Source organism: Mauremys mutica, chromosome 15, assembly GCF_020497125.1.
Source record: "Mauremys mutica isolate MM-2020 ecotype Southern chromosome 15, ASM2049712v1, whole genome shotgun sequence".
NCBI lineage: Eukaryota > Metazoa > Chordata > Testudines > Geoemydidae > Mauremys > Mauremys mutica.
This window is the reverse complement of record NC_059086.1, coordinates 26243233-26271142: the sequence shown is the minus strand read 5'-3', so window position 1 is coordinate 26271142 and position 27910 is coordinate 26243233. Positions and strand designations below refer to the sequence as shown.

The window sequence follows — 27910 nt, the reverse complement described above, 5'->3', positions numbered from 1 at the left end:
AGCTGCTCCAGGCAAGGTAGTTGGCACAATGCTTAGTTTCACCTAATCTGAGGATCCCTCTGGGTATTAGATGTGAGAGATGTGCCCGGGTGCTCAGAATGAGGTGTGCAGAAGCTTAATGGCTTAATGGAAAAAAATAGATGCAATGGGGTTTTAAGCATCTCCAGAATAAGTCAACTTAAATTTTGGACTATCTGACTAAGGTGGGAATTAAGCACCTACACCATTTTGTGGATCTGGGCCACCAAACTGATTTAAGATTCTCGGGAGAGCCAGTGTAATGAGTGAAGCACCCCATTGATGCATGAGTGTTGCTGAGGAGACAGGCTGTTCTGGACCATATGATCTTTTTCTGAAGGTCAATGAAATCATTCCTACTTCCTGTACTGAGTATTCCAGCCTAGAGTGCATGTGGGCATAAGTCCTTGTAGCAAAGTCATCTTGTGACAGAATGCAGTGCAGCCTCCCAGGCAGCCACAGACTTAAAGAGGAGATTGTAGCAGCTGTGGAGTGTCCGTCCAGAATGAGTCCAAAAACAGCCAGAGACTGCAAACTGAGTTGGCAATTGATTCCAATGCTGGGCTTCAATCTATTCATTTTACTTCATTCTGAATAATAAGAGGACAATATTACACACTTTGAAAACTGTGAAATGCCAAGTAGGGTTGACTTGTGTGGATGGGGCATGTGGGAGGAACTTGTTCCTTATCTCCTGAGCAATCTGCATCCATAATCATTTCAATGCAGCATTTCTGTAGCTCACAGTTTGCAGCCACATACCATATTTCCTATCCCATAAAAACACTGATTTAGAAAACGGGGCAAAATTATGCTGTTTGTGAAATGTGTGTCATTCCTTTGCAGATCAAGTACAGTTGGAGAGAGGTAAGTTTGCCTTCATGTCTGTAGCCTTGGACTCAATCAAAGGAGGGACCGATGGGATAGGGTGGAATTGCCACCTGGTTGTGTTCAGCAGCAGTGAAAAGTCCAGGAATCAGATAAGCAACTCTAATGATAGACCTCAGTCCATCGATCTTACTTCATTCTTAATAATGGAGAGGGGAAATAATGCACTTTAAAAACTGAAATGCTGATCATGGTTGACTTGAGTGGTTGTGAGGTGGAGGAGGAGCTAATTCCTTACATATCTGCATCCTCCATGGCTCACACTTAACTGGCACCAATCCAAAGTCAACCACCAAATGTTTACAGAAAAAGGCAAAAATATGTAGTTACTCAAATGTATGTCATTCCTTTGCAGATGAACTACGGATGGGAAGGGGTAAGTTTGCATTCATTTATGTAGCCTTCTCAAACGGAGGAGAGATGGAGCATGTGCTGGAATTGTGTGTGATTTTATATTTGTTGAAGAAACAAAGAGAAACACTGATTAGCAAGAGGCAGAATTGGATAGTTTACTGCAGCATCTCCATCAATGTTTGGTGATGAGGGCCATGTAAAACCTAAAATAGCTAGACATAACTGGGTTATTTTACATTGGTGCATTGTTGGGAATATTCTTTATCTAGGCTTGGTTTGGAGCATCAGGCTTGGGGCTGTTCACAGGAAGCAAAAATTTGTTAACCCACATTGCATTTTGGCTGAGAATGGCATGATTGCAGTTGGCATTTTTTCTATTAAAAACAATAACAAAATACATTCATTTAAAAAAAATGCAGAGGAAATTTTTTAAATAAAAAAATATTGTTTTGCTAAATTTTGGTTTTCCATTTTTTTAAATTATTTTCCCTCTCTTTCTCCCTTTATTTCCCTTTTCCCTCACTGAATGAAATAGAATTAAAGTTGTTTAGGTTTTTTGTTTTGTCTTTTTTCATTTTTTCCCATTTTTCCACTCTCCAAATTTTCAAAATTCCTCCAGCTTTGAAAAATGTACAGCCTGTCTAGGGATAAATGAAATTGCAACCCAGCCACTCTGTAACCTTTCTAAATGTCTTCAACTTTTGAGAAGGCAGAAGGTAAAATTTTCAAAAGTGACATTGGCATTTATGTCCAGATCCACAAAGGTAGAGGCAAGGGAATGCCTAGCTAGAGGATACTGATAGGGCTTACCCCCATTCTTAGCAGCCACTGCTATTCAAAACACTCCCACTCAGCTGCCACCTAACTGTAGTCACCTAAACTCACTCAGCACATAAGTTTTTACTGTAAAAGTTCCCATGGTACTGATTTTTCCACTTGTGGGCACACACATTGCTTCCTCACTCTAGGCCCCAGAGTGGTCCATGAACCAGAAGCAGATAGGCATTCCTCTGCCTATCCCGTGGGGGGGTCAGCTATTCCAGTAGGTGTACTCACAGGTCACCAACTGGATTGGGTCCCCTTAAGAATCTGTGGATGGCAATTGCCACCTCTTAACTTTTAGATCTTTGGCTACAGCATTCACCTGGGATGTAAGAGACCACAGATTCAATTCCCACTGCTGTCTGAGGAGGAGAAGGGATTTGAACATGGGTTTCCCACTCATCTAGCGTGCTGTGGAGGCCAAGAATTAATTAATAAAGGTTTGAAGGGATCTTAATGTATGTTAGCTAATTAGCAGAAGTTAAGATGTGACCCTGTATCTGGTGCAGAGTGAATTGTGTGAAGAGTCGTTACGACCTTGTGAATTGCAGTCTTGTTTTCTGTTCTAGTATTGCAGACAAATAAGATAACGAATAGGCTTATGTATAAACAAATGCAAATGTTTACTTTTACTGTCTCCAGGTTTGCTAGCCACTGTCTGTTAAGAAGGTATAAAAATTGTTATGATTGTTTACTAATTGAGAGAGATCCGTCCAGGACAAGGGGCAACCCAGTTCCTGACACTCTCTCCCTCTTGTGTTCACTAGAGAAATAATAAAGTATTTGTTTTTGCTGCACCCAAACAAAAAGCGAGAACCGAGTTTTTCTTCGACAATTTGGGGGCTCGTCCGGGATGGCAACGCCCACGGACACACAGACGGCTGCTACGGATCGTTCCCCTTCGAACCCCATGGCGCCACAATAGAGGTAAGAGACCTTTTGAAATCTCTATTGGGGTATCGGAGGAGGACTGTCTGTGGGGGACGTCTGTTTCTGCTGGGCTCACGCCATCTGAACTTATTGACTGTGCAGCAGGATCAAATGCAGAATGGTATTGGGGAGAGGCCCCAATAAGGTTAGTTTATAGCAGTACTGGGAACTGCTGAGTTGGCCAACAGGTAATGCATAAGGTAATGCATTAGAATGCACCGGTGCTGAGGGGTTTTTACCGCCTCAAGAGGGGTTGTCATACCGCCTCATAGTATTGGTCCGGACCAGGTAACGATGCATCTTGGTTAAAAAAAAAAAAAAAAAAAAAAAAAATTTTAAAAGGTTAAAAAAAGGGTTAAATAGAGGAAAAGAGGCCTTGGTGTGTGTGTGTGTGTATACCTGTGTGAGTGTTCGTTACTGGAAGACGCCCAGATTGCCCTGTGAAGCGATTGCTAATGATCAGGAGTAGTCTAACGCAAGCCCAATAACTAGTGGATCTTTAGGAGATCCGACCCACGGTGGGCTGCCTCAGCTTGGCATAGTCCGGCGAGGAAGCTGCCTGGGTCTAGGAGTGTGTGAACCCATCTTCCCTCCCTTTCCCTTCTGTGTGGGCTACTGACAATCTGATCGTCTCCCTGGAAGCAATTAGAGTACGCGGCTTTATCTCCCAGAGACTAGCCGACGCTCTTTGCTGAAAGGGGGTGTAAGAGGGTCGTAGTCTTTCTTGTGAGTCTCTCCTGTACGTGAGTGCCCTGTAGGGAGGGATTCTTAGATTCTGGTCCGCTAGCGCGGACAGGGACCCCCTCAGTTGGTGTGACTGGAAAATGGGGGGGGAACAGTCTAAACTTTCCACTTTACCCCCTAAGGGTACCCCAGCATATTACATGTACGTACATTATGGTCCTAAAACCTGCAGGTATTTAAATGATTGGAATCTGTACACGCGTGAAAATTCATTTAAACAATGCCCATTAGAAGGTACCTTTGAGTTAGATAAACTTACATACCTCAGAGAAACCCTTAAATCACACGCCTCTGCTGCGCAGTGCGAGCACTTTCTGTCTTGGTGGGAGGAAGCAACAAAGAGACTCCATGAGTCTCGGGTGCGGAGTCTGAAGGACTCCCAGGAGAAATTAAAAACTGAAGTACAGGATTTAAAACTTAAATGTCAGACATCCAAATGTCTTCCTGCTTCAGTGCAGCCCTCTGCTTCTCTTTATCCTCAATTAGTTAAACCTGAAAGTGAGGAGGAGACTACAGAAGATATAGTGGATTTTTTTAGCAGCATTCCACAGCCGCAGCCCGTTCCCCCCACGGGCCCCCCTTCTCGGACTGTGCAGGCAGTGGTTGTCTCGCCGCCGCAATTATCAACTGCACAAGTTGTTCATTCTCCTTCTTCGGAAGAATTATCTTCTTCCCTACTGACTGACACCAGTAGTCCGGTTAACCCTGCTTCTGCTGATAACCATGCCGGCTACTTTCTTAGAAGCACGACACAGGCACTCCAGGCTCCTTTAAGAGACTTGCCTGGAGCTGGAGCTATAGGGGGGTTAATTAAGGTACATGCCCCTTGGACACCTGGAGATCTTAGAAACTTGGTGAAAGAATTTCCTAAAATCAGGGAGGAGCCAGTAAAGTTTAGAGAAGAGCTCCAGACAGTGATTCAGTACTATAATCCATCTTGGGCAGATATTAATCAACTTTTACGAGCTGTACTGCCCGCTGAAGTTCAGCAACGGCTTAACAGACAGGCAGCTTGGCCTGATACCGACCCTGGTATTGGGGATGCTTTGGCAGAGGCTAGGAATCGTCTCTTGACCTCTATTTCAGAAGTTTGTCCTAAGAAAATTGTCGAAGAAAAACTCAGTTCTCGCTTTTTGTTTGGGTGCAGCAAAAACAAATACTTTATTATTTCTCTAGTGAACACAAGAGGGAGAGAGTGTCAGGAACTGGGTTGCCCCTTGTCCTGGACGGATCTCTCTCAATTAGTAAACAATCATAACAATTTTTATACCTTCTTAACAGACAGTGGCTAGCAAACCTGGAGACAGTAAAAGTAAACATTTGCATTTGTTTATACATAAGCCTATTCGTTATCTTATTTGTCTGCAATACTAGAACAGAAAACAAGACTGCAATTCACAAGGTCGTAACGACTCTTCACACAATTCACTCTGCACCAGATACAGGGTCACATCTTAACTTCTGCTAATTAGCTAACATACATTAAGATCCCTTCAAACCTTTATTAATTAATTCTTGGCCTCCACAGTGCTAACCACTGGGCTATGGGATATTCCAGTATGGACACTCTGTCAGTCTCGTCTGTTGACACTGAAACCCAGTGTCCAGACCTCCTGCTGTAATGACTCTTCAATTATTTATACTAAGTAGAAGAAGCTCAACAGGAGAGACTCAAAGCACCTCACATCAGGATGTCCCATAAGTGAATGGTGAGCACAGCCATCTGAAAAGTGTGTGTTGTAGGTTCAAATCCTTCCTCCCCCTCAGGAAGAGGTGGGAAGTGAACTTGGGTATCCAACTTATAAGGTGGTACACTCACACACACACACTTAATACGTATTTAATTAAAGAGGAACAGCTTCAGTGAGAAAGACCCATAGTCCAGGTTAGGCCATTCAGCTGAAAGGTAGGGAATGTCTCACCAAATCCCTTCCCTTCAGCAGACAGAGAGGGGAATTTAAGGATATCCCATGTAAGTACCTTAACCACAGGGTGGATTTGGGTCTAAATATTCCTAGACCCTATCACACTACAACTAGTCTGTAATTCTGCAGTATTTAAACAATGTTTCCACCCCTCTTCCTAAGTGGACCTCATGGGAACTAAGGGTCAGATCATCCCCTACCATGGTGGGGCTGTGGAACTACTGGGAACTCCAGGAGCTTCTCACTGGAGTGTTTTCTCTTCAAAAAAGGGAGGGTTCCTAATCTTGAAGAGGAGATGAGGGGTAGGGGGCAGCTTGACAACAAGGAGAATCCTATAGTGTGACAGGAATAAATGGAGACCATAGACTTATTCCTGCTTCCATTGCAGTCAACATGAATTGGTCATGAATTTCAGTGGGAGTAGTATGTGTGTGCATGGTAATGACTAAAAGGAAACATTTAGTCAAATAAAAATTGCCTTTAGTTTGCTTCTCCTCCTCTAGGAAAGAAACAAGAACATTCTGAAGAAGGTAAGATTTCCTGTATACCTGTTAATCCATCAGCAAGGGGCATATTTCACCCAGTCACAATGATAGAGCACACATGAAAATCATAGAATCATAGAATCATAGAATCTCAGGGTTGGAAGGGACCTCAGGAGGTCATCTAGTCCAACCCCCTGCTCAAAGCAGGACCAAACCCAACTAAATCATCCCAGCCAGGGCTTTGTCAAGCCTGACCTTAAAAACCTCTAAGGAAGGAGATTCCACTACCTCCCTAGGTAACCCATTCCAGTTCTTCACCACCCTACTAGTGAAAAAGTTTTTCCTAATATCCAACCTAAACCTCCCCCTCTGCAACTTGAGACCATTACTCCTTGTTCTGTCATCTTCTACCACTGAGAACAGTCTAGATCCATCCTCTTTGGAACCCCTTTCAGGTAGTTGAAAGCAGCTATCAAATCCCCCCTCATTCTTCTCTTCTGCAGACTAAACAATCCCAGTTCCCTCAGCCTCTCCTCATAAGTCATGTGCTCCAGCCCCCTAATCATTTTTGTTGCCCTCCGCTGGACTCTCTCCAATTTATTCACATCCTTCTTGTAGTGTGGGGCCCAAAACTGGACACAGTACTCCAAATGAGGCCTCACCAGTGCTGAGTAGAGGGGAATGATCACATCCCTTGATCTGCTGGAAATGCCCCTACTTATACAACCCAAAATGCCATTAGCCTTCTTGGCAACAAGGGCACACTGTTGACTCATATTCAGCTTTTCGTCCACCGTAACCCCTAGGTCCTTTTCTGCAGAACTGCTGCCCAGCCATTCGGTCCCTAGTCTGTAGCAGTGCATGGGATTCTTCCGTCCTAAGTGCAGGACTCTGCACTTGTCCTTGTTGAACCTCATCATATTTCTTTTGGCCCAATCCTCTAATTTATCTAGGTCCCTCTGTATCCTATCCCTACCCTCCAGCGTATCAACCACTCCTCCCAGTTTAGTGTCATCTGCAAACTTGCTAAGGGTGCAGTCCACACCATCCTCCAGATCGTTAATGAAGATATTGAACAAAACCGGCCCCAGCACCGACCCTTGGGGCACTCCACTTGATACCGGCTGCCAACTAGACATGGAACCATTGATCACTACCCGTTGTGCCCGACCATCTAGCCAGTTTTCTATCCACCTTACCGTCCATTCATCCAGCCCAGACTTCTTTAACTTGCTGGCAAGAATACTGTGGGAGACTGTATCAAAAGCTTTGCTAAAGTCCAGAAATAGTACATCCACTGCTTTCCCCTCATCCACAGAGCCGGTTATCTCGTCATAGAAGGCAATTAGGTTAGTCAGGCATGACATGCCCTTGGTGAATCCATGCTGACTGTTCCTGATCACTTTCCCCTCCTTTAAGTGGTTCAGGATTGATTCCTTGAGGACCTGTTCCATGATTTTTCCAGGGACTGAGGTGAGACTGACTGGCCTGTAGTTCCCTGGATCTTCCTTCTTCCCTTTTTTAAAGATGGGCACTACATTAGCTTTTTTCCAGTCATCCGGGACCTCCCCCGATCGCCATGATTTTTCAAAGATAATGGCCAATGGCTCTGCAGTCTCATTGGCCAACTCCTTTAGCACCCTCAGATGCAGCACATCCGGCCCCATGGACTTGTGCTCGTCCAGCTTTCCTAAATAGCCCCGAACTACTTCTTTCTCCACAGAGAGCTGGTCACCTCCTCCCCATACCGTGCTGCAGAGTGCAGCTGTCTGGGAGCTGACCTTGTCTGTGAAGACAGAGGCAAAAAAAGCATTGAGTACACTAGCTTTCTCCACATCCTCTGTCACTAGGATCCCTCCCTCATTCAGCAAGGGGCCCACACTTTCCTTGACTTTCTTCCTGTTGCTAACATACCTGAAGAAACCCTTCTTGGTACTCCTAAAGAAACCCTTCTTGTTACTCCTATATTGGTAAAATATGATTGGTTATTTAATTTGCCAAGAGCCACTGTAGGGGAATATGAAGTTTTAAATTTCTTGTGCTCTTCCAACAGTAGTTAATTGGATAAAGAGTATGATTGCTTCCATTGACTTCAGTGGGAATTAGATTGGGCTGAATTAGACTATCTTGACCTTCTACCTGCCTTTCTTTCAGTGCTACGAACACTGAGTGCTAGATTAGGTAAGAGGAGTGTATTTCCATATATTTCTAGTGAATATAGTCATTCACTCATCATAAACCTATTGTACATCACAGCTCATATGGCAGTCACCCTTCAGAGAAAGAGGATATGGACTTTCCATTAGAAAACGCTACTATTATCAGTGATTTAGTTGTAACCCTTCTGCCCCTCTGAGTTGGCAGCAACAAGGGCCGGGTTCAGTATCCAGGGGTTCCGTTTCAATAACACAATGCAAAACCGCTCGAGCCCCCACCCAGTGACCTGGGATAATTACCTACCACCCCCCTGGGCGCCTCTAGGAGGCAATACTTCCCCACTCGCAAGCACAGAGTCCGAGTGTCGCAAAATCCTTTTAATAAAGGAGGGAAACAATGCGGCATCACATTGGAGAGACACCACAAACAGGACTATACACAAACCATAAGAAAAAAAAACCCACCTCCAAGTACATTTGGCACTGTCCTTTCCCCCTTAGGGTCTTAAGTCCAATCACCCCAAAGTCCAACAACCCAAGAGTCTTTGTCTCTGGTCAGTGCCACCCCAGAGTTCAAAAGTCTATCTGCAGAGTTTTACCCCCCCAGCCTGGGTGGAAATGGCGAGGGCACACGCAGGGTGTTAAGGGACACCTTACGTGGGCCAGGGCCGACTGCCCTGCTTCTCCATGGAGTTCTGCTGCAGCCTTCACCACGACTGGCTCCACTCCATCAGCTGTGCTGCTCCTCCAGCCAACCCGTGAACCGCATCAGCCGTCCCCGCGAACCGCTCCACACTGCTTACTGTTCCACGGGCTGCGCCAACATGCTGCAGACTGCTCCGCTCTGCCAGCTGCTTAGCGAGCGATCTTCAGGCTCCCCCACTCAGTGATCTCAGCTCAGTAAGCTTAGCTCTTTTAGTGATTTCAGCTCTTAGTGGTTTCAACTTGTAGTAGAGGAGCCCCAGTGCCACCTTGGCCAAACGTGAATTCAGGTCAACAGCCTCCAGATGGACTCCTAAAGGATTCAAAATTAGCTCTGCTCTTTAACAGTGGAGAGAGGAGGATGTGCAATTGGTGTTCCAGGCCCTCAAAAGGGGCCCATACCATCAGGTACACACACCAGTCCCCAGCCTCTCTCCCCTCACTGGGTTTTGGAACCCATGTCCCTTGTCTAGCAAGTACTATTTAATGTAGGTTGAGTCATTTCTGTCATAAAGCAGTCTCATAGTTCCTCATTCACATAATTAAGGTAACAGCACTTTTTTTCCTTCCTGCCCCAATAACAAAAAAATTGGGGATTCCACCGTGTGAAAATAACCATCCCATGCTGCTGTGTGTTATGCTAAGTGGAGTGGGTTTACCAATGCAAATGCACATTCCTAAAATTCCTTTGCCCACTCCTCATAATGTACCACCAGATATCAGGGTAGATCTCATCCTGACTCTGCTTACATCCTCCCCCCAGCCGAGAATTTGTCGTCCCGACAAATCACATTCCCTACTATACCAACTTACTGGTCCCCTCCAAAGGGCCTCAGATAGCCCACTTTAGCTTTCACAAACCTGTGTGCTAAATGTATTGGCTCCTCACTAATCACCCCAGGTGCATCGTAAGTTAGCCGTTTCACTGGTCTTATTACCCTGTCTCGCCTATGGAGAATCTCTGTTGCTGTGGTAGGGGGGACATCCTCTTGAGTGACGGATGGGGAGGTTTCCTGTGAGTTCCCCTCGGATACTGGCATAGGCCCCTGCATTTCTAGTTCTAACAGTTGAGGATCGAAGGTGCTTGGGACATCTTCCATCTGTATGTCACCACTGTCCAATAATCTGTGTAAGTCATTACACGGGGGTTCCACCAGTGGCTCAGGAGTGTCAGGAATGGGCCTAAATACTTCTGCCATAGGGTTTAGGGCGGAAGAGGAGGTAGTCTCTTTTGATTCAGCTGATCGAGACTGCAATCTTGTGTTCATCCTAGGATACACCATGGTTGTGTCTTCCTCCTCAGACTCACTCTCAGATGTGCTGAGTAGGTTAGCTGCAGGAGGCCAGCTGTCCACGTTGGAAGGTGGCTTTGGTACAGCACCTTCGTTCTGCCCAATTGCCCTGTTGTGGCCCATCTCATAAGGGCTGCCTACCAATTCCCCCACCGGGAGCAAAAGGTTTCTATGCACGGTCTTTTTCTGCCCTGGACCCTCTTCAGGTTTGATCTTGTAGACCGGCAGGTCTCCTGGCTTTTCCATCACCAAGTAAGGTATTGCCTTCCATCTGTCAGCTATCTTGTGTTTGCCAGTAATACCCAAATTTCGCAGCAAGACTCTGTCCCCTGGCTGGAGCTCTTGCAGACGTACTCTAGCATCATATCGATGTTTGTTACGATCTGCATTCTTCTGAGCTGCAGATGTAGCTAAGTGGTAAGCATCCCGCAGCTTTTCTCGTAGTCGGGATACATATTGCTGATGGGTTTCATAGCTATCGCCATCCTCTGATACACCAAAGCACAGGTCTATGGGTAATCTTGGTTCTCGCCCAAACATCAAGAGATATGGGGTGACTCCCGTAGCATCGTTCTTGGTGGCGTTATAGGCGTGCACCAGAAATGCAACATGTTGGCTCCAGGTTGCCTTCTGCTCTGGCTGCAAAGTCCCTAACATATCTAACAGGGTTCGGTTGAACCTCTCTGGCTGAGGGTCACCCTGCGGGTGATAAGGCGTTGTCCTCGACTTTTTAATTCCTGCTATCCTCAGCACCTCCTTCAGAAGGTGACTCTCAAAGTCTCGTCCCTGATCCGAGTGTATCCGGGCTGGGAATCCATAAACTGAGAAATATTTTTCCCAAAGTACCCGAGCGACAGTGGTGGCCCTCTGATCACGTGTGGGATATGCCTGCGCATATCGCGTATAATGGTCGGTCACGACCAGAATGTTCCCAATATTCCTCTTGTCCACTTCTAAAGACAAGAAATCAATGCAAACCAGCTCCAGAGGTTTGTTGCTGGTAATGTTCTTCAGATATGCAGCCCTCGTGGGCAGAGTTTTCCTTTGAACACATCGAGCACAGGTCTCACATTTCCTGCGAACATCTTCAGCCATCCGGGGCCAATAGAACCTACTTTGGATAAGTTCCAAGGTCCTCTCCATCCCTAAATGTCCAAAGTCATCATGCAGGGCCCTCATGGCCAGGGGTCTGTACTTTTTTGGCAGAAATAGTTGGTTCCGTTGCTTTTGTAGAGGGTCTGTGGTCACGCGGTGTAGCACTCCCTGAATCAGTTTTAGCTTGGTCTATTCTCTCAATAGTAGTTTGCCCTCTGGGGTAGGTGGGACAGCCGCAGCTGGGCCTCACCCCTCCCTTTTGGCAAGTAGCGTATCACGAATGTCAATATCTTGCAGCTGGGCTTCCTGCCAGTCAGCCGCATTGAGCATGGGCAAGGGAGATTGGTCCAAAGCAATATAGTTCACTGAAGCAGAAGGCACGCATTCAGGGGGCAGGCCCAAAGCTTCAGCAACGCATCCATGAAGGCTCTCATGGGCCTCCGGCTCTTGGCGACTCACACTGCAAATAGCTCTCACTCCATCCGTGGGTATCACAGCAACTCCTGGTGCTAGGGTGACCAGATGTCCCGATTTTATAGGGACAGTCCCGATTTTTGGGTCTTTTTCTTATACAGGCTCCTATTACCCCCCACCCCCTGTCCCGATTTTTTACATTTGCTGTCTGGTCACCCTACCTGGTGCTTGTGGACGCCTGGACAATGCATCTGCATCTACATTGCTTCTCCCTGATCGGTATTGAATGCTGAAGTCATAGCTAGCCAAAGCGGCCACCCATCTTTGCCCTGTAGCATCCAGTTTAGCACTTGTTAACACATAAGTCAGTGGGTTGTTGTCTGTCCACACCTGGAACTGAGCACCATACAAGTAGTCTCAAAATTTCTCAGTGATGGCCCATTTCAAGGCCAAGAACTCCAGCTTGTGGGTGGGATAGCGTGTTTCACTATCAGACAGTCCTCGGCTGGCAAAGGCTACAGGTTTACGCATGCCTTCCACCTCCTGGTACAGTACTGCTCCCAGACCCTCCAAACTGGCATCTGTATGCAGGATAAATGGCTTGCTTGGGTCAGCAAAGACTAGGATAGGGGCATGAGTTAGGCAAGTAATGATTTCTCAAAAAGCCTTTTCACATCTCTCATTCCATCGTGGCCCAAAGGGTTCGAAGGGGCCATAGTGTCTCTGCACGGAAGGCCTTTTATTCCTGGTCTTAGATTTGTTCTTGCTGGACTGATATCCCCTGGTAAGATCATTGAGGGGTTTTACAATTGTAGCATAGTTTTTTACAAATCTGCGGTAGTAGCCACTAAACCCAAGGAAAGTCTTGAGTTCTCTGTAGTTGCTTGGACGTGGCCATGTAGTGAGTGCTTCTATTTTATCAGGATCAGTACTCACACCCTCTTGGGACACAATGTGGCCCACATACTTCACCGAGGTCCTGCAGAACTGGCATTTGTCAATTGAAAGCTTCAAACCATAATCCTCCAACCTATCAAGCACTTTAAGAAGTCTTTCTTCATGCTCTTCCAAAGTTCTTCCAAACACAATCAGGTCATCCAAATAAACTAACACTTGCAGTAAATTCATGTCCCCCACAACTTTCTCCATAAGATGTTGAAATGTGGCAGGTGCTCCAGAAATCCCTTGGGGCATGCGTTCGAACTGATAAAACCCTAATGGGCAGATGAAGGCTGTCTTCTCCTTATCTTCTTCACCCAGAGGGATCTGGTAGTATCCACTCCGAAGATCCAACACAGAGAACCACTGGCTTCCCAGCAAACAGTCTAAAGCATCTTGGACTCGAGGCATTGTGTACTGATCAACCACAGTACGGCGGTTTAGGGTGCGGTAGTCAATACACATCCGGATTTTCCCATTCTTTTTACGGACCACCACTATGGGTGAGGCGTATGAGCTGCGGGACTCTGTAATGATGCCATTTGCAGCCAGCTCTTGAAGATGTTGTCGCACATCTTCCATCTCGGAGAGAGCAAGCCTCCTAGATCTCTCTCGGAAAGGTCGAGAGTCATGTAGTCTGATGTTGTGCTCTACTCCTTTTGCACATCCCACATCCCACTCATGCAGTGAGAACACCTTGGGTCTTTCACAAAGTTTCCTCCTCAGGCGATCTTTCCACTCCTCTGACAATGGTGAATCTCCAAAGTCAAACTTTGCTGGGTCTATTGTCGGAACTTCAGTCTCGCACTGGGGTTTCACAATTGATTCAGGCTCGAAGAGGTCTGCTATCTTTTGTCCTTGCTTCACAACAACATCTCGACTTGTTTCATTAGCAATCAGTATAGTCACCTTTTCCTGGGCTTCAGCAGGTAGGGTTATGACTCCACTGGGGACCAGCACTCCTTCCGGGAGCTCTCATTCAACTGGCTGCTCTATCATTGCTAATGCCCCTTTACTGCCTTTCAGCCTGGTACTCATGACAAGTACCTCTTGCTCTGTCCTTGCGGGCACTACTAAGGGGGTTGTGCCCATGTACTTCAGTGCCCCAATCGGTAGCTCAGATGTCTCCTTTTTAGCACTCTCAATCTTCCTATAGGCTTCAGCACAAAGCATATGGATCATCAGGGTACTCAGGTACTGGTCCCCAGCCCGTCGTCTGCAGTAATTCGCAAGCACCTTGAAGAGACTGGAGTTGGTCCCTATCAGCACAGACACATCAGAGGTCCCTTTAGGGTCAGGGCATATTAAGGCAGCTGTGTCTACCTCTTCCGTTACCCCAGCAACCTCCTCTGGGAATTCCAGGTGCACTATGACATACCCTTGGTAGGGGTATTCATCCATGCTGAGGCCACACAGACCAATGCCAGTCAGTGGCTGTATAGGCAGGTGCCTAAGCATCTGTTGGTAGAATGACTGAAATATAATAGTCACTTGAGATCCAGTGTCAAGCACGGCTTTACACTCCACCCCTTCAATCCTCACCATGACCTCTGCTCGCGGCCCTATCAGTCCTCCAGGGATCCCAGCTGGACGGTCTCTTCTGGGGGAATCTTCAAATCCTGTAGGCCTAGGTGGTCTCTGTCCCCAGACCTTCTGGCAGCTACTGGGTCTCTCCCAACTGATCCTCAGCTTTTCATACACTAAGGAGGGGTTCTCTTCCTTATGGCAGTTAGCAGCACTGTGCCCATCCTGACCACACCGATAGCAAAAGAATTGTCCTTTCCCCCTTAGCCAGGGTGGGACAGTGGCTCTAGATACTGACTTCTCCATTGTCACAGTCTGAGGCTCCTTATTCCTGGAAATCTTAGCTCAGTCAACGGTGCTTTGCAGCTCAGCTATCCGTTTCGTCAGGACCTGCATTTGTTGGGCAAGTTCCTCTGTAGTGCTCACCAAAGGGACACTGGCCATTTGCAGTGGCATTGTGCTGGCTGGTTCCAATGTTTGGGCTTCCCAACACTCGCTGGCAGCCTGCCTTTCTTCCTCTTCCCTGACCTCCTTTATCAGCTGGGAGTAACTTGGGGGATGATCCTGCCGTTCTCTTAGTCGGAGATGAAGTAGGATTGGGTTCTGATACCGAGTCCCTCTTACAACTTGAGCCAGTCTGGTCTGATCCATCTGCTCAGCAGTCACTGCTCCCCTCATAACAGCTCTCTGAAGCAGTCTCTCCAGCCTCTGTATATAGGCTGAAATTTTCTCACCCCTTTCCTGTCGGGAATCAAGGAATTTACAGTAACTGTCTTCAGGGCTCTCTACGCTCCCAAAGGTATTATCAAGGGCCTCTAGGCAGTCCTTCACACTGACCTTAGGGTCAATGAGCTTCAGGGTGCAAAGTACATCTAATGCTGGGCCACTAAGGCTCTCTATTAGACATCTTCGCTTTTCTACATCAGGTATGGCCCACTCCCGCAGCATTTCAGTGGTATGCTCCAACCAGGGTTCAAACTCCTCTTCCCCAGCAAATAACCTTAACTTATGAAAAGAGTTTGACATAGCATAGGCCAACACAATCTTTTCCAATATATGCCCCAGTGCTCATGCCCAATCATTGGCTGAGGCTGCCGCCCCTGAGCTAGGGGCTGCAGGACTGGGGCCCAACAAATCCGACATATTAGCCATTATACAAACAGTAATTCCCTCAAAATATAAAGACAATTGTTTCCCAATACAGTGGAACACTCAACAGGTGCTTGCGAGGGGTACTGACCCAGGGATCCCGGATGAGCCCCCAAAAATGTAACCCTTCTGCCCCTCTGAGTTGGCAGCAACAAGGGCCGGGTTCAATATCCAGGGGTTCCGTGTCAATAACACAATGCAAAACCAGCTCGAGCCCCCACCCAGTGACCTGGGACAATTACCTACCACCCCCCTGGGCGCCTCTAGGAGGCAATACTTCCCCACTCACAAGCACAGAGTCCGAGTGTAGCAAAATCCTTTTAATAAAGGAGGGAAACAATGTGGCATCACGTTGGAGAGACACCACAAACAGGACTATACACAAATCATAAGCAAAAAAACCCCACCTCCAAGTACATTTGGCACTGTCCTTTCCCCCTTAGGGTCTTAAGTCCAATCACCCCAAAGTCCAACAACCCAAGAGTCTTTGTCTCTGGTCAGTGCCACCCCAGAGTTCAAAAGTCTATCTGCAGAGTTTTACCCCCCCAGCCTGGGTGGAAATGGCGAGGGCACACGCAGGGTGTTAAGGGACACCTTATGTGGGCCAGGGCCAACTGCCCTGCTTCTCCGTGGAGTTCTGCTGCAGCCTTCACCACAACTGGCTCCACTCCATCAGCTGTGCCGCTCCTCCAGCCAACCCATGAACCGCATCAGCTGTCCCCGCGAACCGCTCCACACTGCTTACTGTTCCACGGGCTGCAGACTGCTCCGCTCTGCCAGCTGCTTAGCAAGCGATCTTCAGGCTCCCCCACTCAGTGATCTCAGCTCAGTAAGCTTAGCTCTTTTAGTGATTTCAGCTCTTAGTGGTTTCAACTTGTAGTAGAGGAGCCCCAGTACCACCTTGGCCCAACGTGAATTCAGGTCAGCAGCCTCCAGATGGACTCCTAAAGGATTCAAAATTAGCTCTGCTCTTTAACAGTGGAGAGAGGAGGATGTGCAATTGGTGTTCCAGGCCCTCAAAAGGGGCCCATACCATCAGGTACACACACCAGTCCCCAGCCTCTCTCCCCTCACTGGGTTTTGGAACCCATGTCCCTTGTCTAGCAAGTACTATTTAATGTAGGTTGAGTCATTTCTGTCATAAAGCAGTCTCATAGTTCCTCATTCACATAATTAAGGTAACAGCACTTTTTTTCCTTCCTGCCCCAATAACAAAAAAATTGGGGATTCCACCGTGTGAAAATAACCATCCCATGCTGCTGTGTGTTATGCTAAGTGGAGTGGATTTACCAATGCAAATGCACATTCCTAAAATTCCTTTGCCCACTCCTCATAATGTACCACCAGATGTCAGGGTAGATCTCATCCTGACTCTGCTTACATAGTGAATTAACCAAAGTTGGAGTTGCAAGTGGTCAGTCACTGCCTTTCCTCAAATGCAGTGATTTTGTTTTTCTTCTGGACAGTTTGAACAAAAATGTTTCTTCCATTTTTGATAAAAGTGTGAATAATGGGTGTTTCTTCATTGTGCTAGGGCTTCCAGCTCCCTTTAAAGGGAGGTTTACCTCTGCCCGCTTGCAGCCTGAGTTCAGACTCAAACCTGTCAGTCACTGGCAGCAGTCCCTGACTCCCTGCCAGCTTTGTTCTGCCTCACAGGAGTCAGAGGCTCCTTCAGCCCTCCCTGCTGCAGAAACACGTCTCTGAGGGAAATGTCAACATTGTATTTCATGTAGAGCCCCTCCCCCTTGTGTGGCTTAAGCCTCCTCCCTGGTGCTTGCTAATCAGAGTGGCTTGTCTCCCCTCCTGGCATGCATTGGGTCCTGGGTTCTTTATTTCAGTTCCTGGTGCCTCCACCCAAGATGACTTCTGTCTGTGCTTGGGACACGGGGTGCTGTCCCTTGGGAAAATGACTAATGCTACTTATCAAGGAATATAACTTAGCACATGAACAACACAATATATTAATACAAGTCCCAACAAATGAAAGGCCACACTCAAAAATAAGAGTATGACACACAGAACTTTACTGGGGACAGGAAACAAAGGCTCTAGGGAAGCAACATAAGAACAGCCATACTGTGTCAGACCAATAATCTATCCAGCCCAGTATCCTGTCTTCTGACAGTGGCGGGTGCCTGATGCATCAGAGTTAATGAACAGAACAGGGCAATTTATCTAATGATCCATTCCCTGTCATCCAGTCCCAGCTTCTGATAGACAGAGGCTTAGGGACACCCAGAGCACTGGCTTGCATCCCTGACCATCTTGGCTAATAGCCATTGAAGATGCTAACTTCCATGAACTTCTCTCATTCATTTTTTTGAACCCCATTATGTTTTTGGCCTTCACAACATTCTTTGGCAATGAGTTCCACAGATTGACTGTGTGTTCTGGGAAGCAGTACTTCCTTTTGTTTATTTTAAACCTACTGTCTATTAATTTCATTGGGTAACCCCTGTTTCTTGTGTTATGTGAAAGAGTAATAATATTTATTTTCTCCAGACCATTCATGATTTTATAGACTTTTATCATATCCCCCTTAGTTGTATCTTTTCTAAGCTGAACAGTCCAAGTCTTTTTAATTGCTTCTCATACAGAAGCTGTTCCATACCCCTAATCATTTTTGTTGCCCTTCTCTGTCCTTGTTCCAATTCTAATATATCTTTTTGAGATGGGGTGACCAGAACTGCATGCAGTATTCAAGGTGTGGGAGGACTATAGATTTATATAGTGGCATTATGATATTTTCTTATTATTATCTATCATTTACCTAATGATTCCTTACATTGTTAGCTGTTTTGACTGCACATTGAGTGGATGTTTTCAGAGAACTATCCACGATGACTCCAAGATCTTTCTTGAGTGGTAACCGCTAATTTAGACCCCATAATTTTGTATGTATATTTGGGATTATGTTTTCCAATGTTCATTGCTTTGCATTTATCAATCTTGAATTTCCTCTGCCATTTTGTTGCTTAGTCACCCAGTTTTGTGAGATCCCTTTGTAACTCTTCACAGTCTGCTTTGGACTTAACTATTCTGACTAATTTAGTATCATATGTAAATGTTACCACTTCACTGTACCCCCTTTTACCAAGTTTACCCCTTTTTCCAGATAATTTATGAATGTGTTGAACAGCACTGGTCCCAGTACAGATCCTTAGGGGATTCCACTCTCTACTGGAAAGAGGTTAAGATCAACTAAGGAAAGGGTTAAGATTAACTGAAGTACTAAAACATCAGTAATCTAACAAATGCCCAATCTCCCTGTATTCACCACTCTACTAAAACCCCCATCTCCCTCCCTAGCACCTTTCCAGGCAGATGGTGTGCTGGGGATAAGTCCTGAAACAAGTTCTGAAGTTCTGTGAATGTTGGATGGCTTACACAAAAGAAAGTGGTTCCCTTACGGTGTCTTTGCCCCCAAGTGAGATTAGATCCTCTCCTGGCTCCCTGGTCTGGAGTCTTGGGAGGTTCCAGCTGGCTCTAGGTAGCTGGCACTGGGTTGGTTCTCTTCCCCTCTGATCGCTGGTCTCTGCAGGGCTGGCACTCCTCAGTCACACACTAAACCCCACAATAGTTCACAGCCTCCCTTTGGTGAAGAGTGGGAACTGAATACAGATTCTTTGGGCTATGCTGCTCCTCTCCCAGCTCCAAACTCAAACAATCAAAAGTGAAACCAAAACTGGTCCCTTTGTCCTTCAGTCAGCCTGTTCCCTCCCACCGAGGCACTGTGGAATTCTGGCTCTCCCTGGCCCAGCAAAACTGCCTATATCAATCATTCCAGCCAAAGTTCCCCACTAGCTTTTTTAAGCATTTCCAGGCTACTGTCCTAGGCTTGAAGATGTATGGGAAATGGCATCCAGTGGGTCTGCAGCCAATGTTCTGTAGGCCAGAGAGTAGGACCCCTAGAGCCTCAGTTCAGTGTCCAGGAACTAGCAAAGTCCAAAGGGGTGGGGGCTACATTCAAATGTATGTCTCAGCTCAATAATTTAGTATCTAATTCCCAGTCGTGTCCCATGGCTATATTTGGGCACTTTTCTCTCTCATCTCCACTTGTTCTTCTGAGGTGTTTGCTGTAGTAGGCTTCAGGCAGTGAGCTAGGCTGGGAAAAGCCAGAGGCAAAAGGAAAGGTCTCTGTGTTCTGCTTCACTCTCTTGTCAAGTATCTTGCTTGGGAGCTTGGCTGGTTCTAAGGGCAGATTGAAGTTACTCCATTACAGCCCAGGTCAGGTGGGACCTCCACATCCCTGTGATTGGTAGGAGCCAAGAAGGATTGGAAATGCTGGCTTTAGCACCAACCTAATGCATTTCCATTACAACAAATTCTCATGACGCTTCTTTGAACAGCCACAGGGCCAAAATAGCAGAGGCTTGAAAGTTGCAACATGCTATGGAAATAGCCCTCCCAGGCTATGGGAGTGGGAGTACTCATGGAATAAATTGCTACCAGCGGAGATAAGGGTACCAGAACTGAGCCCATACTTGGCAGTAGCAATACATTATTCTTCTCCGCTTGCCAAAGAAACACTTAGTGAGTGGTGCACTGCACATGAGTGTGTAGCTGACTGAGCTTTGCAGTGAACTACCAGGTCATCAGAATGACTGCCAGCCCTGGGAAACTCAGGATCTAGTGAGAGGGGCCATCTTCCCTCCCCTGCTGCTTTCCCCACCAAAAGATTTCCTTAGCCCAATCCACCCAGGGGCAGGAGCCAGGAGGATTTTGTTGACTTCCTGCTGCAATAAGTAGGAAGGAATGATCAGGACCTGATCAGGTCACCTGTATATTTCATTGAATACTGTACTTTTATTCTGACAGCTAAGTAAAAATAAAATAACAGTTCTCTTAGAAAATCGGGAAATAGCCAGGTGTCTTGCAGCCTCAGGTTGCGCTGGCAAAGAGTATATATGTAAAAGACATAACAACCTCCCTGTTTCAGACATCAAGCAAATACAGCCTGGACTTGACAGAATAGTCCATCATGGACGTATTACTGTCACTTAGATCATTAGTGCATTACGGGTTTCTTGCCTCTTCCTTTGAAGCAGCTGGGAATGGGCATTGTCAGAGCCAGGATGCTTCATTAGATGCATTATTATTGTTCAATGCAGTCCAATAAGTTGGTCCAATAAAGGATATTACCTCACCCACCTTGTCTTTCTATTATTCTGTTCAGTCTTGCACTGCCAGGGATAGCATGCTCTTCCTTGCCCCCAACACTCTCGCTAAAGAAATATTATTTCTATGAAAGTCACAAGTGGAGAGTAAAGTAAAAATCCCATAGGCACAGGGATTACCATGAAAAGCAGCCAAGTTAGCACATATTTGTTTTTTTGTCATTTGTTTTAGGTGCCTTCCATTGTTTGAATTTGCTATAGTTAGAGGTCCAGGTCAGAGGATTTACAACTTAATTTTACATTTTGATCTGAAGGCAGTATGATTTGTGGTTACTCTTGGGAAAGAGTTTGTGGACTTGTTCTTGCTCCCTTGGCACTCCTTTGGAGATTTCAGTGAACTTCAGCAGGAATAGGTTTCGGCTGTGTGTGTACATGTAGAGGTTTGCGTGTATTATACTGTCAAAATAAGAAGTATAAATAAGAAACATCTGTTTTCTTCCCTTCATTCAGAAAATAAAGAAAAAGTGTTTGAAGCAGGAAAGATTTCCTATGTCTTTACTTTACTCTTCATTCAGGGTCAAATCTCACTTGGTTGCATTGACACCACACACATGAAATTCTGTGTCTATTTCATGCACCAGTTGCAGAGACCTGCTACTGCAATAGATTAAAAACAACGAGGAGTCCTTGTGGCACCTTAGAGACTAACAAATTTGTTTGGGCATAATCTTTTGTGGGCTAAAACCCACTTCATCAGATGCAAGAGAATAGGAGGCTTTAAAAATGTGTTGCACTTCTAACAGAGTTAATGCTAATGGCATCAGGAATGCTGCCTGTGATGTCAGTTTCCAAATGTTTTGCCATTTTATGTTGGTAATTGCACACAGATGGGTTAGATGTCTTTGTTAGCATCTCTAAAACATGTCAGGGCACTAACATGGTCTGCTGTGGAACAGAGTAGTCTGATAGCCATGGGGAAATTCCAGTTTGTGTTGAGAGTCGGTGGGATCAGGCAGGTTTTGTATAGCATTCTGTTCCCCCTTCTTTCCTGCAGTTTCTTTATCCATAGATCAGCATTGCTAAAGCCTCAATTTGGCAAAGCACTTGAGCATATGAATAAGTACTATTACCTTTAATGCGACCCAAGCAGACGATAAAGTTAAGCATGTGCTTAAATGCCTTCAGAAGTCAGTGCCATTACTCAAAATGCATAGAGTTAGGCACAGATAAAAATCTGTGCAGAATTGGGACCATAGGGTTAAATTCTGCTCTCACATACATCCCCTCAATCTTGTTTATTCCAGTGAGAGTCTAAATGGAGTAATCAGACAGAATTTGGCCTGTTCCCTGCCATATAACACAGCCTAATTTTGTCACTGGTAACCCTTCTATGGCCCATGTGGGAAACTCCAATGTGGCTCTTTTTTAGCCACTATAAAATGGTTCCCTTTCTGTTTTAAGATCCAACAATTTTTCAGCCTCAATGTGCTGTGAAGAAAAGATTGAGGTTATTAGATTGTTACTGAGAGAGGCCCAAGTTGAGGGGTGCATTAGGAAACCAGATAATTTACATATATTATTCTTTACTCATCCTTTCACTGCATTTCTTTCAGAAATGAAAAAGTACAGCTTTCAATTAGGTATGAATATCATATTTCATATATTTAATAAATACAATAATTCAAGTAGTATAATCCATAATTATTGTTAAACATTTTGTACACCAATGTCAAGTATCAGTTGCTAGCAAAGACCCATTCTAAGCAAAAGTGAGCCCAGAGATTAACAGAGACACAGACAGAAACTAAGTCAGATGTGTCTTCACATTGCATACAACATTTCCTGTGATTCTCTCCAGTGAAACACAGCTGATGAAGTCTTGGCACGTGTCAGACATGCTCTGGGATTTTGTCTCGTGGTGCCTGACCCCGTATAGCTACAACCTATGTGAGTGTTGACAGTGACCTCAGTGGGAGCAGGAGAAAAGTCTTGGGCCAAATTTTTAAAGGTATTTAGATACCTAGGGATACAGATGAGGCCAGATCAGCAGTCTGATTGATGAGCATGGCAACCAGTTACAGGGAATCCAGCATCCTCAGATAATAAAGACAACATTTTATCGCAGGCAAAGATAGGTGTAAAATCAAAGATGGGGAAAGGACAGGAATCAGGAAGAAAAAGGAAAGGCAGTGGAATCAGGGATAACAATACATGATTTCCCAACCAATCACACATGAACAACTGAACACTCCTTCCCTTAAGTACAAACAAAGCAATAATAAAAGGAATGCCCCCTCCCATCTCTCCTCAGAATTTCCCCAGGCTGGCTTATGGTGGATCAGAGTGAGGCTGGGGTCCCTTATGGGAAACTCATAGTTCTCCCTTCTGAGTGAAGTGGGATGCTGGCCAGGATGTAAGGCTGCTGTCTCCTACTGGGCTCAGTTGGCACTGTCCTCAGAGGGACAGAAGAGTCTTGGCGCTCAGTGTCTCCTTGTGGATCTGGGTGCTCCAGGTTGGACTCAAGGTCTATGATTGAGAGAAGTTTCCCTTCTGGTGCTGGGATCAACTCCAAGGCTACTTCCTTTCTGGCCTGTGTAAGACAAATCCTTGCAGCCAGCTCTTCCACAAACATATCTCTGGCCCGGTTCATGCCATGTCCAGTGCACATGTCCTGGTGGTCACAGCCAGTGTGGGCTATCTGGGACCTGCAGCTGATTGCCATCCTTATAAGTCACATTCCTTCTCCCGGCCAGTCCCCACAGGTTGATTGTGTCTCTCAAGCACCGAGTAGGCAGACAGTTTCAGCTCCTACGACATCTGTTCTGCTGCCTGAGGGAACTGCTGGAAGCTGCTTTTCTCAAGCCCCCAAACTGTCAAAGGAGCTGCAGAGGGCTTGTGAGAAAGAATGATGAAAGTCTGAGAGAAGCAGAGACTGCTGGGTATGGCCAAACACATAGCGAGCACAAGCACTGAATGAAAATATTAGGCTCACTCACTTAATATGGCTGAGCCATGCTATGACAATCAGGGTCCAGAGATCCCAGAGAAAACAGGAGGTCTGAATCCTGAAAGAATAAGCAATTGAATTAACTGGTTGTATACAATATTACTGTACTCTAAAAGTGTATTGAGCGAGCTCTTTTATGAATGTAGGTGACACACTGGTGATTACTATCATGGTGAAATGTTTGTATTAACCCTAGGTGAGGAATTATGGATACTCTCTGATATTTTGCTTTGAAATCTGTGGGCAAACAAAGGGAGAAATAGGTTTTCTTCCAGAAATGAGAGATGACAGCTATATACCTGTGTCCAGTGAAATTTAGCAGTATGGAATCAAAACAATGGAAGCCCTGATTTATGTACGAATCAACAAGGAGATGCAAAGTCCACAGGAAGGGAAAACCAGCAGGAAGCCTTCCTGGCTCCTGAAACAGAGAGAATGAAGTTTAGGGTAATATCAGAAACTGCAAAAAGACATTAGAGTTATCCATTACTTGGGGGACTAACGGGGCCAGAACTCTTGAAATCACAGAATGATGGGTCCTTCAGTCAAGGGGGTTGAAGTATCTGTGAGCTGTCAGTGAGAAACCTGCCTAGGAAAATATTGTAACTTACTAAAATTAAGTTTCAGTCTTCAAAGTGTATTTTTACATGTGTTAGTTTGTTTGTAACCATTTCTATCACTGTTCCTCCAACTTGGTATCACTTATGTCTAGGTTCTCTTGGTAATAAACTTGTTTTACCAGCTCAGTGCTGTACATTAAACCAAAGGGTAAAATTATCAGCTCATCTATCAGACTGATGTGTGTTCTGTCTCCATAGAGGCAGCAAACTAGAGAACTTCTATGAGAGACCAGTGAGGGGGACTGGACTCTGTAGGGGAGACAGGTCTGGGGAGACTCAGAACTGGAAGAGTTGTTGGGATCACCTTGCAAGGAATAACCAGGCTGGTGGAAGCCAGGGTGAGGTCATTATGCTGTGATCTGGCTGTCAGGACTCAGAGCAAAAGCTTCACAGCACAGAAGCACTCATGGTTGAAGGGCAGGCAGAGACACAATCCGGTTTTGGTCTGGGTGAACCCCCTAAGTGTGGTATGTGCTATTTATGAAGTTAATACATTGATGAGTCATATTGAAATACTTTTCACATTCTAAAGGGCAAAAAAAACAAGTGTTGATTGATAATTAATGTTTGTATTTTCACAGATGAGCTGCAGAGACAAAATGGTGAGTTTACACTGAGTTCTAAGCAGTAGCACTCAACAGTGGTGTATGCCTATGTTTGTAAGACCCAACACCACTCCTTCAATAATACATTATACAGCAGCAGGCTGCACACTGTCAGTTATACAATTCCTTGGAATCTGAGGAATATACCTGTATAAAAGCTAAGCAGGAACAGAATAAGGACCAAGTTTACACTGAATGTAAAGTCCAGTTCAAGGTCTCTGCTTTAATATTCAAAGCCTTTTGTGGTATCTGCCTTGCTTATCTGAGAAATGCTTCTCCCTCTGTGACTGAAACCTCAACCGACAGCTCTACTCTACTAAATGTAACAGAATACAGTGAGGCATATGAGAGCAGGAGAAGAACCTGAACCTGAACCTTCACACCTGACTGTCACCTTCAGTGGAATGTGCGTATGGAGAGTCTATCTGACAATGTAGTGAAAACTCCGCTACTGAAAAGAAGTTACATATTTTACATGATTGAAGAAAAAAACATTTGTGTGCCTTTTCCATTGCACTTCAGAGTGAAATAATAAGGATTAGAGTCACAAATGTACTTAGGCGTTGCATTGCTGAGAGAGAAACCCCTGCATGTCTCATGATACCAACAGCCCAGTGTTTAGGGGTGGGGGGGCAGTCAGGTTTCAATCCCCAGCTCCATGTGATTTGGAGCAGGGATTTGATTCCAGGTGTTTTGCTTCCCAGCTGAATGCCCTAACCACTGGGTATATGGGGTATTTAGGGACAAGCACAACCCCTCTCATTTGTGCAGACCTGAGCCTGTTGGCCAACTCTAACCAAGACTATAAGATCAGGCCTCTAACACGATAGGCAAGGAGATGCCTAGTTTGTGAATACCACTTTGCAGCCACTGGGGCTTACACATGAGTGAGGGCTCAAAGCTGCTCATTAGCTGTGGAGCACATCAGGATTTAATTGGCTTTGTGCCTGCTGACTGGAGAAACCTAGACACCATGGGGACTCTAGTCGCTTACAGGGTTAGGTGGCAGTTAAGATTTAGGTTTGAGAATTTCAGTGATGCCTCAGAGCTGGACTTAGTCACCTAAATAGGCACTGAGATACTTAATTACTTCTGTGAATCTGGTGCCAAGTACTTGATTCAGAGTCGACTGAAGGGAAGGAAAGTTTCCCATTGACTTCAGTGGGTTTGGATCTGGCCCTAGGCCTGCATTGGCTTTGAATTACTGTCACATGTATGAGGGAGAGGTTTCCTTTGTTCTTTGAGGCCTCTTTCTTCTGGGATCGAGACACAAGTGCAAATGCTTGTGCCTTTTTTACAGGACAAAGCCAACGGGAAAACGTTATGGGACACTACTCCAAGAAAAAGAGGTGGTTTCTCATCCTGTGTACTAACTGAGGTTCTTCGAGATGTGTGTTCCTATGGGTGCTCCACTCCCTACCCTCCTCCCTTCTGTTTAGGAGTTCAGACATGGACTCTGTGGTAGAGAAGGAACTGAAGGCAGTTGCACCACATGGCACTATACTGCTGCCGCTTATGGCACGAGATGGGGGAGTGTACGTGCAATCCAATGGTTACAGCTACCAAAAATCTCCCATCCTAGACACATGGACTCAAGTATACCTAAAGTGGAACACTCAGAGGGACACACATCTTGAAGAAGATCAGTTACTGCACAAGGGGAGTAACCTTCTCTTTTGTATGCTCTGTGGCCTGTGTTATACAGGAGGTCAGACTAGATCATCACAATGATCCATTCTGGACTTAGAAACTATGAATCTGTCATGCACATTGTCTCCCCTCCACAGCCAGAGATATTCCCCACCAAAGATAATATAGCCTTCAGTATTTTAGCTATTAACTCACTTCCTTCTTGGACCTATCATGACTAAAGCTTATATCATTTTCATTAAAAATTTGTTTGTTTTTCAGAGAACTTGAAACAGAGAATAAGTTTATATGTAAAAGCAGCAAAGAATCCTGTGGCACCTTATAGACTAACAGACGTTTTGCAGCATGAGCTTGCTGCAAAACGTCTGTTAGTCTATAAGGTGCCACAGGATTCTTTGCTGCTTTTACAGATCCAGACTAACACGGCTACCCCTCTGATACTTAAGTTTATATGATTTTCTTCCCATGTGTTCTACCAATATTCAGGAATGGGGATGTACACATTGAAAGGATTCTACATTGAAACTTGAAAATGGAATGCAGGTCATGATGTAAATGGTATCTCTGCCTCTTTTGTTAGCAGATGCCACATTCGTGGAGCAGCTTTGTGTGTCATATTCCCTCTTTTGCTAATTAGTTGTGGCCATGAAGCTTCTTGTTAAATTTATTCAAACAATAATAGAATCTTGTTTTTCTACTATTTAGGGGGTTGGACCTATCATGACTAAAGCTTATGTCATTTTCATTAAACATTTGTTTGTTTTTCAGAAAACTTGGAGCAGAGAATAAGTAAGTTTATATGATTTTCTTCCCATGTGTTCTACAAATATTCAGGAATGGGGACAAGAATGATTTATTATTAGACCTCACCCCTCTCTCCTGCCCTTGATAGAGACCTTTATTTGGGTTGCTTTGTTGAATTTTTAAAAAGACTCCCCCAATGGTGTTTTGTATTCTCCAAGAACCATAACCCTACTGCAAAGAGACAGAGTATCAAAGGAGATGTACACATTGAAAGAACTCTACTTTGAAACTGAAACTGAATTGCAGGCCATGATGTAAGTGGTGTCACTGCCTCTTTTGGTAGTAGATGCCATGTTAGTGGAGCAGTAGCATGTGTCATATTCTCCTCTTTTGCTAATTAGTTGTTGCCATGAAGCTCCATCTTAAATTTATTAAAGCAAGAAAAGAATCTTGTCTAGGTTTAGCAGCTAGTTCTAGAACTCTGTGGGGTTTAATACCCTGACCCAAGCGGGAACTCTTGAGAGTGAAAGGCCAGATCATCCCCTTGGATTTGAAAACTGCTGGGAAATTCAAAGGGCTTTCATTTTAACTTCCACTGATGAGGGGAGTTATCCCCTCACACATCAGAATACAGATACTGTGGGTCTTTCACAGAACACATCCAATGAGACATTATTAAGGTTCCATTCAATGACACAACCTTGTAGGAGCAGCATAGCGGTGTCAGAAA

At 45.3% G+C, this 27910-nt stretch overlaps 1 protein-coding gene across 15 annotated transcripts in view; it reads left to right on the top strand.

The window, feature by feature from the left end:
* Positions 1-27910, top strand: part of LOC123350389 (butyrophilin-like protein 2) — a 162175-nt gene that overhangs the window by 94267 nt on the left and 39998 nt on the right. For 14 of the 15 annotated variants that reach the window (XM_044988944.1, XM_044988958.1, XM_044988946.1 and 11 more), the window contains 6 exons: positions 865-885; positions 1262-1282; positions 6185-6211; positions 22168-22194; positions 24763-24783; positions 27205-27225. In XM_044988944.1, coding sequence (XP_044844879.1) covers positions 865-885; positions 1262-1282; positions 6185-6211; positions 22168-22194; positions 24763-24783; positions 27205-27225 — 138 coding nt within the window. The remainder of the gene's footprint in view (positions 1-864; positions 886-1261; positions 1283-6184; positions 6212-22167; positions 22195-24762; positions 24784-27204; positions 27226-27910) is intronic. The other variant, XM_044988957.1, reaches the window with a different exon arrangement.